At 47.2% G+C, this 12863-nt stretch overlaps 1 protein-coding gene across 8 annotated transcripts in view; it reads right to left on the bottom strand.

Annotated features, from left to right (window-relative positions):
* CPEB2 (cytoplasmic polyadenylation element binding protein 2) overlaps nt 1-12325 on the bottom strand; it is a 155025-nt gene extending 142700 nt beyond the window's left edge. For 4 of the 8 annotated variants that reach the window (XM_040335445.1, XM_040335447.1, XM_040335446.1 and 1 more), the window contains exon 1: nt 11122-12325. In XM_040335445.1, the coding sequence (XP_040191379.1) occupies nt 11122-12090 (969 nt within the window). In that variant the 5' untranslated portion in view covers nt 12091-12325. The remainder of the gene's footprint in view (nt 1-11121) is intronic. The other 4 variants (XM_040335439.1, XM_040335441.1, XM_040335440.1 and 1 more) reach the window with 1 other exon arrangement.
* Nucleotides 12326-12863: the final 538 nt, after the last annotated feature.

Here is a 12863-nt window from a genome sequence, read left to right as displayed (position 1 = left end):
CCGAAGTGACACTTGGGTGTTTACGGCGCCTGCGCAGTCAGCTCTACACGGCAGGCACCGTAAACGCCCGAGTGTCACTTCGGGTATTTTCGGAAGGCGTGACGCGCTTTAGCAGCTGTCAATCAACTCCAAGGCGCGTCACGCCTTCCGAAAATACCCGAAGTGACACTCGGGCGTTTACGGCACCTGCGCCTGCCGTGTCAAAAAGTGGATTTTTGGGTGAACCTCCGCTTTAAAGTTGAGAAGCGGGGGGAGGGGGTGTTCTGCTGTCGGAAATGACATCTTACATTAAAGTGAGAAGCGGGGGGGTGCTGACCTTTTACCTCTTCTCCCATGCAGCCAGCAAGTTGAGAAGCGGGATGAGGGGCCGAAAATGGCTTCTCACCAGACGGGGCCTCTAGTAATTTGAGGGGCCCTTCGCAGCTTTGTGGGGCCCTAAGCGGCTTGCATAGTGAGCCTATAGGGCGGATCGGCCCTGACTGGGGACCACCAAAATTCTCATGGTCACGGACCACTGGTTGGCGACTGCTACTCTAGGGTAAATAAAAGGCCAAGGAAGGCTGCTATAGGCCCATTGTTTACTGAATAAAAAAAAAAAAAAAAGAAAAATGCAAAAATGTTCTTGCAGTTTCCACATTTGTATGGCACGGGTCACATGACTGGTGGATCTGGGCCAGGCCTTCATCGCTATACTGCAGTTTTCATAAATCATCTCACATAGATGGCAATGTAAATATTCCTGTTTACCATACAGCGTTCCGCATTAGTTATGTAGAAACCCAGCAGCTAACGCCACATCCTGAACAAACCAAACACGCATTCTGTTTACTATGGACGGCATTTCCATAAACAAAATAGAAGCTATGGTGCATTCATTGACGGAGGTCTTCTAATAGATGGCATATACCCCGAGAGCAAACAAAACACAACATGCAAAAGATCAGCGTTGGAGGAGGGAGGAAAAGAAATGCGTTTTAAAACCGAAAGCCTTGTGATATGAGAAACCCAGAGTCATTTTTATTTAATCAGATAAGTGGAATTCCCGAGCCACATACGCAGACTGCTGAAGATCCAATCTCGCACAGAGCCATTGTTACACCATCTTATGCGCAACCACTTCTTTTACAAAGGGCATCTGAAAGCTATGACAAGGGTACAGAGGTGGCCTCACAAACACAAAATCAATATATGGGATCAGTCTTGCTGTACCCGTTATCAGTAAAGCAGATCTAGAGCCAACGCCTGCATTGAAGGGAAAAGAAGACCTACCAGACATCAAACAGGGCAACGTTTATCTCTCCTGCAAGTTAAAGTCTTTTATGGTCAGATGTAGGCAACCAATCAGCAACCACCAAACGAACTACATAAATACCACCTCATATTTCTTATGCCAATAGTAGATACCGTATTTATCGGCGTATACCGCGCACTTTTTTGCCCTGAAAATCAGGGCAAAATCGTGGGTGCGCGGTATACGCTGATACCCGCTTTCCCGCGCCGAGTTTGAATACTGCGCCGACATATACCGAGCGCAATACACTCGGGTATAGTCGGGCAGTCTCGGCTCCTTCCGCGCTCACATCCTGGACGTACAGGACGTCAGCGCGAGAGTTGCCGAGCCTGCCCGACAATACACGAGTGCACTGCGCTCGGTATATGTCGGCGCAGTATTCAAACTCGGCGCGGGAAATGAGCGGGGAGGACGCCGGACCCGACGAAGAGGACACCCGAAGCCGCAGACGGACCCGACGAAGAGGACACCCGAAGCCGCAGAAGGACGCCGGACCCGACGAAGAGGACACCCAAAGCCGCAGACGGACGCCGGACCCGACGAGGCTGCCGATGGATGCCGCGCAAGACACCAAAACTGTAAGTACAAAAAAAAAAAACCTTTTTTTTCCCACAGGATTCGGGGCAACATTAGGGGTGCGCGGTATACGCAGGAGCGCGTTATACCGCGATAAATACGGTACATACTCTAATGCCGCGTACAGACGATCAGAAGTTCCGACAAAACCGTGGATTTTGGCTCAAACTTGTCTTGCATACACACTGTCGCACAAATGTCGGAAATTCCAAACGCCAAGAACGCGGTGACGTACGACGGCACCATTAAAGGGAAGTTTTTAGTGTTTAGTAGAAGTTTGGTGAAAGACGATTCGCTCTTTTCAGCCTCGTGCTTTTCCCTCCGTTACAGGGTGACAAATGTGCCATCTCCATTACGAACGCTAGTTTTACCAGACCGATCGCTTCCATCTCGTACTTGATTTAGAGCACGCATGGAATTTTGTGCGTCGGAATTGGTCACACACACGATCGGAATTTCCAACAACTTTTGTTGTCGGAAAATTTGAGAACCAGCTCTCAAATTTCTGTTGTCTGAAATTCCGACAGCAAATGTCTGATGGAGCCTACACACGGTCGGAATTTCCGACAACAAGGTCCCATCGAACATTTGTGTGTACGCGGATTTAGTCCATCTAAGCCAGCATAGGATCCAGTGCTTTAAAACCTCATACATATAGAACCACTCGACAAATCTCAGGAGCCAGATTGCCAAACTACAGCTGGTGCCATCTTTTTTCTTCAATTATTGAAGCTGGCTCTTAAAGAAAAACCTGCTGGCTCCTGGTTTCCATAAGAGTTTGTCCAGCCCTGATTTAACGGAAGTCAATTAATGGTCAACTTAACAGCATTATTTCCAGTAGGCGATAAGAACCTGCTAATTAAAGTGTACTCTTCAGTGCTGCTCAACATTGGATGTCAATGTCCAGATAACACTCGGGAGAATTGACAGACGCACAATGTGACTGCTACAAGGTGGCATCCAGATCACTCACTAGGCATTCTGCTAAAGGGCGCTGAATCGGTTAAAAACATAGAAACAAAGATGGAATGTTTTTCTTGTTCCCAATTTTGGAAAACCCATGCAACAGGCCAGCAAAAACAGCAACCTCATACCACCACACTACGCCAATAAAATGTATAGACACATACATCCCAATGCAATGACTGGATCATAGGAGCGCAACACAATCAAATGTGATCACTAAAAGGGGACACCCAGACCGGAGTAGAGCTGCACGATTCTGGTTAAAATCACGATTTTGCTGCTTAGAAGATAGATCACTATCCTCACGGCCTAACATCATCTTTAACATCATCTTTAACATTAAAACAAAAAATAGATAGGGCTAACTTTACTGTTTTTTTTTTTTTTTTTTATTCATTGAAGTGCATTTTTTCCCCAAAAAATGCATTTGAAAGACCATTGGGCAAATACAGTGTGACAAAATATTGCAGCAATTGCAATTTTATTCCCTAGGGCCTCTGATATTATATATTTGGGGGTTCCAAGTTATTTCCTAGCAAAAAATATTGATTTTAACTTAAGAAACAAGTGTCAGAAAAAGATTTAGACTTTAAGGCCTCTTTCACACGGTAGCTACGGAGTCCGCGAGCTCAGCGGGAGCTCTCTCCGCTGAGCTGTCAGACGACAAGTCCCTCTCTGCTTACTGAACGGGGAGGGGCTTGTGCAGCGCCGCTGTCTCCTATGGAGAGATCTGATGAAAACGGACAGCATGTCCGTTTTCATCAGATCTCATCCAATCCTCCATGGACAGAAGGGGACGTATCGCCATCCGTCTGATTTTGGCATAGCGGGACGGATGTCAGCGGACATGTCTCCGCTGACATCCGACGCTCCATAGGATTGCATTGAGTGGCCGTTCAGGTCCGCCAACAAAACTGACAGGCGGACCTGAACGGTCTGACTGCGTGAAAGGGCCTAAGTGGTTAAACTTCCTGCATTTACACACAGAAGTTTGATCCAAGAAGGTAGTTACGTTTCATGTTAAAAACTTTTTTCTTTATACACACAGAAGCTTATCCCTTTGATCTATGAAGGAAGCATTAGTTACAATGTTTCCTGTTAAAAAACTTGGCAGACTGCCCGGATATTTTCTTTCGACAGCTGATAAGTCTATCCACTTGTTACCCCGAAAATAAGCCCGGGTCTTATATTAATCTTGGCAACAAAAGACACAGTAGGGCTTATTTTCGGGGTAGGTCTTACCATGTAATGTGCTGTCTTTTCTCACCCTCTCTCTCCCTGCCTGCCTGACAGTGTAAACAAAGTTAAAATGCTTGTAAAACCCTTTAATCCACTCTATTATAGTAGTATATAATGTACAATGTGTGTGTTTCTGTAATATAATTGTGCCAAATACCTTCGTTCAGCGCTTCCCTGACCCGCCGGAGCTTTCTTCCCCGCAATTATATTACAGAAACACACACATTGTACATTATATACTACTGTAATAGAGTGGATTATAGGAGGTTACAAACATTTTAAACTAGGGCTTATTTTCGGGGTAGGGCTTATATTGCAGCCCTCCTGCAAAATAACGCAGGTCTTATTTTCGGGGTAGGTCTTATTTTCTGGGAAACACGGTATATGAAATAATCTGCAAACTCTGCACTGGAGATCGTTGGGGGGGGGGGGGGGTTGAATCTAGATCGCGTTTTAATGATTAATTGTGCAGCTCTAGACTGGAGTCACTAGGCCTCTTGTGAAACATGGAAGGGAAAAAAATAAAATAATGGGAAATGAACCATTAGAATGTTGTCCATTTCCATTTTTTTTTTTTTTTACAAATAATGCCAAAAAATAAAAATAAAAAAAGGAAAAAACCCGCCCTATGCCCGCAATGCCAATGAAACTAGGATCTGTACATCGCAATTCAATGACAGTGTAATAGGAACTCATAGCAAAGACCTCAAAATTCATGTAATCAGGCAGACCGGTGTCACCAGGCCGCGAGAAATATGGAAGGGGTAAAAGACTTCGAAACAAGACCGAATTGTTTGCCCGTTCCCATTATTCGGACAAAATCACGCAAACAGCCAACAAAAATAGCAAAGCTCCCAAGGCCACCCTATCCCAATGAAATGAAGACCTGTACAAAACCCAATTAAAAGATTGTGTCAATAGATTGGATATTAGGCGTTAACAGCAAAGACAAATGACATGGCCGCTACAAGGTGACACCCAGACGGATGTCACTAGGCCTCTTGCAAATTATGGAAGGGTTGAAAGACGTAGAAACAAATGGAGATGCACCACGAAAGGGAAATGTTTGCATTTTTGTTAGACCTAGCAAACCGACAACCCTCACAATGTCGCCCTATGCCAGTGATGGCGAACCTTGGCACTCCAGATGTTTTGGAACTAAATTTCCCATGATGCTCAACTACACTGCAGAGTGCATGAGCATCATGGGAAATGTAGTTCCAAAACATCTGGGGTGCCAAGGTTCGCCATCACTGCCCTACGCCAATGAAATGAAGACCTGCGCAAATCCAATGCAATGATTGTGTAATAGGACTGTATATTCGACGTTCACAGCAAGGACCACACAATCAATGTGAGCATTACAAGGTGACACCCAGACCAGTGTCACTGGGTCCTTTGTGAAATATGGAAGGGATAAATGACATAGAAACAAAGATGCACCATGAACGATGAAATGGTTGTCAGAAAAATGGAAACCGGTGCATTGCCACGAAATGAGATTTGCCATCGGATGAGATGGTCCGCCTCCATCACATCCTATTGGCTCACTCCTGTCACGTGACATATTTAAACGTCAAGTATCGACGCAAACATCAGTCTCAGCTAGGCTATCATAGGGAGAGGATCTCCTCTCCCTGTGATAGCTGAAGCTGCACGGAGCTGGTCTACGCTAATAGCGTAGACTCGCGCATGCGTATAGCACTTTTCACAGATTAGAAAATACTTTAGAACACCCTACGCTATTTGCGTAGTGCTGCGCCTGCGCACTACTACTTTACCTGCACCCGATGCTGTACTTTCTGTTCCCCGTTCCCTGAGCCTTAACGGGGGACGGGGAGTAGAGCTGCGGGCGCGGGGTGTAGTTAGCGCTGGCGGGAGGCACGCTGACAGCGCTATCGGGCATTGGGATCCCGATAGCGCTGTGGATCTATCGCGCTCGCGAGGAGGCATGACAGCGAGCTCCGTGCACCAGCTCCGTGCAGCTTCAGCTATCACAGGGAGAGGAGATCCTCTCCCTATGATAGCCTAGCTGAGACTGATGTTTGCGTCGATACTTGACGTTTAAATATGTCACGTGACATGAGTGAGCCAATAGGATGTGATGGAGGCGGACCATCTCATTTGATGGCAAATCTCATTTCGTGGCAATGCACCGGCAAAGAGGGGAAAAAAAATAATAAATAAATGGGACTAGATTAGACGCTTACAGCAAAGACAATTTGACAATGTGATCACTACATGGCGACAACCAGAGCAGTGTCACTAGGCCTTTTACACATGAAAGGATAAAAAGACAAAAAGGAAGATACATCATGAAAGATGGTTTTGTCAGAATAATGAAAAAAAAAAAAAAAAAATGGCCTCTCAGGACATATGTAAGGGTTAAAAGACAGATACATAATGACAAATGGCATCAAAATAATGGAAACGGGCTGAGAGCTAGCAAAGAACCCTCACAATGTCACCCTATGCCAATGACGACCTGTACAAGCGTAATGAAACCGGATATTAGGTGCTCACATCAAAGACAAGACGATCAATGTGATCCTTACAAGGTGACACCCAGACCAATGTCACTAGGCCTCCTGTGAACTATGGAAGGATTAAAAACATTGAAACAAAAAAGGGAGCTGCAAAACGAAATATAGAATTGTTTAAATGGTTTTGTCATAATAATAGAATCTGGAAATAAGCCAGCAACCTCACAATGCAACCTATGCCAGTTATGCCAATAAAGACCTGTACATGCCAGTGTAATAGGACTGGATATTAGATGCTCACATCAAAGACATGGTCATTACAAGGTGACACCCAGAGCGATGTCACTAGGCCTCTTGCAAAATACAAAAAAGGGTTAAAAAGACAAATGGAAAAATCGGCAACCTTACAATGCCACCCGATTCCAGCTGTGCCAATAAAATCCTTACAGCCCAATGCAATGACTGCGTAATGGAGGCAGGAAAAAAAGCTAGCAAGAAATAAGACTGTATATTGGATGCTCACAGCAAAGGCAAGACAATGGATGTGATCGCCACAAGGTGACAACCAGACCGCTGTCACTAGGCCTCTTACAAAATATGGAAGGGTTAAAAGACCAAGGACATGCACCATGAAAGAGGGTTTAGTCAGCATAATGAAAACAGGCAAAAAAATGGCAACCTTGCTATGCCAACCCCGATTCCAATCTACAATAAAAGGGACTGATGTGAATGCACAAATTGACAGCGCTATAGGAGTACCTAAGCCAATGACAGCGTGATGGGACCAGATTTTAGGTGCCCACATCATAGACAAGATCATTACTGATGTCAGACCGATGTCAATAGACTAGAAATACGGAAGAGTTAAAAAGATATAGAAACAAAAAAAAGAGATACAACATGAAATATGGACTTGTTTGTATGCGTTTGTCATAATCAAGATAGGCAAAGATAAATAAACTTACAATACCAATGAAGACCTGTCAAACCCAATGCAATGATTTTAATGGCACAAGCAAAGAGCTAGCAATGTGATATTAGATGCTCACAGCAAAGACCAGACAATGCGATCAACACAAGATGACAACCAGGCCAATATCACTAGGCCCTGTGAACTACGAAGGGGTTAAGAGGCATTGAAACAAAGGGGGGTGATGCCACATGAAACAAGAAATTGTTTAAATGGTTTTGTCACAAAGAGCTAGAAACCTCCTTATGCCAAGCTGTGCCAATGAACCCCTTTACAAGCCAGTGCAATGACTAATGGAAAGGCAAGGAGCTAGCAGAAAATGGGACTGGATGTTAGATGCTCACAGCAAGGGCAGGACAACCAATGTGCCAATCACAAGGTGACAACCAAAAATGGTGTCACTGGCCCACTTATAACATTTGGAAGGGTTAAAATATAAAAGGGAGAGACATCATAAAAGACGGTTTTTGCCAGAGAATGGGCTAGAAAAAAAAAAATAATAATTGCAACCGCTCTGCCTCCCTATGCCAGCAAAGACCTATACAAGCCAATGCAATGACCGTGTAATGAGAATGGATATTAGGAACTGACAGCAAGGATAGGACAATCAACGTGATCACCGCAAGGTGACAGCTAGGCCTTCCACAAAGAAGACAAAAGCGAGATAAATCTTAAAAGATGGTTTTGGCAGAAGAATGGAAACAGGCAAAAGGCTAGCCAAAAAAAAAAAATAATAATCCACCTTACAATGCCACCCTATGCCAATCAAGATCTGTACAAGACAATGCAATGACGGAGTAATGGGGCTGGATATTAGGTGCTCACATCAATGACAAGACCATAACTGACACCCAGACCGGTATCACTGGGCCTCTTACAAAATATGGAAGGGTTAAAAGAAAAAAAAATGGAAACTAGCAATGCCAGCTGTGCCAACCTGTACTACCCAATGCAGCGACAGTGTAATGGGACTGGATATTAGGTGGTCACATCAAAGACAAGCCAAGCATAGGTCATTACAAAGCGACACCCAGACCTTCCAAAATGTTGAAGGGTTAAAAGACAAAAAAAAAAAAAAAAAAGGGAAAACGGGCAAAGAGCTAGCAAAAGATGTCAGCAAAGGCAGTACAAGGCAATGGAATGACAGCAAAGATGGGACAATCAATGCGATCGCTGCGAGGTGACAGCTAGGCCTCCTACAAAATATGGAAGGGTTAAAAGACAAAAGGGGAGATACATCTTGAAAGATGGTATTGTAAGGAGAACGTAAACAGGCATCCTTACAATGCCACCCTATGTCAACGGTGCCAATATAAAGCCCTGTACAACCAATGCAATGACAGTATAATAGACCTGGATATCTGGTGCTCACAAAAGACAATACAATGAATTGGCCACAACAAGGTGACACCCAGACCGGGATGACCGGGAGCCTTATAAAAGATGGAAGGGTTAAAAAAGACAAAAGAGAAATGGAAACGGGCAACCTCACAAGGCTACCCTATGCCAGCTGTGCCAATAAAGCCCTGTACAACCCAATGACTCTAATGGGACTGAAGGTTAGGTGCTCACAAAGACAAGCCAACCAATCGGTGTCACTGAGCCTCTTACAAAACATGGAAGGGTTAAAAGACAAAAAAAAAAAAAAATGGACAGGCAACCTCACAAGGTCACTCTATGCCAACCAAGACCTATACAACCCAGTGCAATGACTAATGGGACTGGATATTAAGGTGCTCAGATCACAGACAAGCCAACCAATTGGTCATTATAAGGTGGCACCCAGGCCTCTTCCAAAATATTCAAGCGTTGAAATAGGCAAATAAGCTTGCAAAAAATTCCAACCTCCCAATGGCATCCTGTGCAACCCAAAGCAATGAACTAGGACTAGATATGTGCTCAGATCAAAGAGAAGCCAACCGATTGGTCACTACACCCAGACTCCAATACAAAATAAGGAAGGGTTAAAAAAAAAATGGCATCCTGTGCCAACAGAACCCTGTACAACCCAATGACAGCGTAACAGGACTAGCTATTAGGTGCTTGCATCAAAGACAAGCCTTGTCATTACAGGATGGCAGCCCCTTCTAAAATACTAAAGGATTAAAAGAAAAAAATGCCAATCTCCCGAAGGCACCCTATGCCAATGAAGCCCTGTATAACCAAAAGCACGGACATAGGACTGGATATTAGGTGATCAGATCAAAGAAAAACCAACCGGTCATTAAAGGGGGACACCCGGGCCTTTTCTAAAATACTGAAGGAAAGAGGCAACAAATGCCAACCTCCCAATGGTATCCTATGCCAATGAAACCCTGTATAACCCAATGGACGGACATAGGACTGGATATTAGGTGATCAAAGACAAGCCAACCAGCTGGTCATTACAGGGGGACACCCAGGCCTCTTCTAAAATACTGAAGGGTTAAAAGACTCATGAAAGGAGGCAACAAATGCCAACCTTCCAATGGCATCCTATGCCAATGAAGCCCTGTATAACCCAATGCACGGACATAGGACTGGATATTAGGTGATCAAAGACAAGCCAACCAGCTGGTCATTACAGGGGGGACACCCAGGCCTCTTCTAAAATACTGAAGGGTTAAAAGACTCATGAAAGGAGGCAACAAATGCCAACCTTCCAATGGCATCCTATGCCAATGAAGCCCTGTATAACCCAATGGACGGACATAGGACTGGATATTAGGTGATCAAAGACAAGCCAACCAGCTGGTCATTACAGGGGGACACCCAGGCCTCTTCTAAAATACTGAAGGGTTAAAAAAATTATGAAAGGAGGCAACAAATGCCAACCTTCCAATGGCATCCTATGCCAATGAAGCCCTGTATAACCCAACACGGACATAGGACTGGATATTCGGTGATCAGATCAAAGATCACATGGAGACGCCCAGACCTCATCCAATATATTGAAGACAAAATGGAAAAAGGCAAACAATGCCATCCTCCCAATGCCACTCTATGCCAATGAAGCCCCCGTACAACCCAATGCACTGACATAGGACTGGATATTCGGTGATCAGACCAAAGATGACCAGCCATTACATGGCGACACCCAGACCTCATCCAAAATATTGAAGACAAAATAGAAAAAGAGGCAAACAGTGTGACCCTCCCAATGCCACTCTAGGCCAGCTGTGCCAACGAAACCCTGAATAAACCAGTACACAGACATAGGACTGGATATTCGGCGATCAGATCAAAGATGACCAGCCATTACATGGTGACACCCAGACCTTATCCAAAATATTGAAGACAAAATGGAAAGAGGCAAACAATGCCATCCTCCCAATGCCACTCTATGCCAATGAAGCCCCGTACAACCCAATGCACTGACATAGGACTGGATATTCGGTGATCAGATCAAAGATGACCATCCATTACATGGTGACACCCAGACCTCATCCAAAATGGAAAGAGGCAAACAATGCCACCCTCCCAATGTCACTCTATGCCAGCTGTACCAATAAAGCCCTGTACACCCCAATGCACCGACATAGGACTGGATATGAGAGCAGCCAACCAACCGGTCATTAGAAGGGAAGGGGCATGAGATGGCACGGGTGGGCACCTACCTGGTGGTGGTTGTAGTTGTTCCTCTGCTGTAGGTAGGCAGCAGCCTGGTGGTGTTGCGGGTTGAGTTGCGGGCTGACCGGGGATCTCCGGCTCTGCTGCTGTTGGCTGATGTTGATCTGGGCAGAGAAGGGGCTCTGGAATCCGGGCACATTGATGCCAGGGCAGGGGTTGGCAGACACCGGGGAGAAGCTGTGGAAGAAGGCCGGGTTGATGGAGGAAGGGATTTGGGGGTAGAAGCTGTCAGGCTCCGGGCTGTGCAGGGCATTGAGGTTGGCAGGGTGGGGCGCCGGTTGTGCCAGCGGCTGTGGCGGAGGGGGGGACGAGGTCTGTACCGACCAGGGGGTCCCGAATCCCGGCAGGGAAGGAGAAGATCCGGGGCTGTGCTCGGCCGGTCCGGGGAACGAGCTCCCTAGGAGGAGATGTCCGCCCTGCGCCTCCATCTGTAGCTTGGACTTGTGAGGCAGGGAAGGGGGAGAAGCATGGGGGTCCCCGGCGGGTGGGGGCCCCTCCTCACCGGAGCTGGAGGAGGACGAGCAGGAGGAGGAGGAGGAGGAGGACGGCGAGGCCGGGAGTAGTAGCTTGTTGTCGGGAGCCGAGTCTACACCGAGCTCCTCCGCCTTGGGGTGACTAACCTCCCCCGGATGGTGCAGCTCCTCCCTGCTGTACGGAGCGCCCTCCCCGGGGCTCAACTCCTTCCGAATGTGCTTTCCTCCGGTCACCCCCAGCAACAGCTCGTCCGGCATGACCGGCGGGTATCCCGGGAGGAACAGGCCGCTCCCCCCCGCCGGGTACTGCGGGCTGCTCCCCCCCGCCGGGTACTGCGGGCTGCTCCCCCCCGCCTGGTACTGCGGGCTGCTCCGGTACGTTCCCCCGCCGGAGCCGAACAAGCCGCCGGCACCTCCTCCTCCGCTCCCTCCGCCGGTGGCGGCGGCGGCTGTCTGCAGCAACCCGAAGCCGTAATCCCCCATAGAGCCTGCAGCTATAATACACTCCGAGAGACTATATACACGGGGCTGTGGACACCGGTCACCGGGCACGGCTTGTCATGTTACTGGGGGGAGAGTGAGGAGAAGGAGAGAGACGGAGGGAGGGGGTCACCGTAGGGATCGGGAGTGCTTTGTACTGAGAAGGGGCTGTGCTGTCCGCTCTCACCCCCTCCTCTCCTCCTTATGCCGGTGATACTACCGCAGCGCCCCATTAAGAAGCCCGGAAGCCGCGTCAGTGTGACGTCCTCCGCCCGACCATTAATATTCATCCCGACCTACCGGCGTAACCCTCTCCTCCCCGTCTAATAATATCTTTACCGAGCTACCTACCGGCGTAACCCTCTCCTCCCCGTCTAATAATATCCATACCGACCTACCGGCGTAACCCTCTCCTCCCCGTCTAATAATATCCATACCGAGCTACCTACCGGCGTAACCCTCTCCTCCCTGTCCATTAATATTCATCCCGACCTACCGGGGACAGGCTTAACCCTCTCCTCCCCGACCATTAATATTCATCCCGACCTACCGGCGTAACCCTCTCCTCCCCGTCTAATAATATCCATACCGACCTACCGGCGTAACCCTCTCCTCCCCGTCTAATAATATCCATACCGAGCTACCTACCGGCGTAACCCTCTCCTCCCTGTCCATTAATATTCATCCCGACCTACCGGGGACAGGCTTAACCCTCTCCTCCCCGACCATTAATATTCATCCCGACCTACCGGCGTAACCCTCTCCTCCCCGTCTAA

This window comes from Rana temporaria, chromosome 1 (assembly GCF_905171775.1).
Source record: "Rana temporaria chromosome 1, aRanTem1.1, whole genome shotgun sequence".
NCBI lineage: Eukaryota > Metazoa > Chordata > Amphibia > Anura > Ranidae > Rana > Rana temporaria.
The sequence above is the reverse complement of the archived record's forward strand: the minus strand, read 5'-3'. Positions and strand labels throughout refer to the sequence as shown.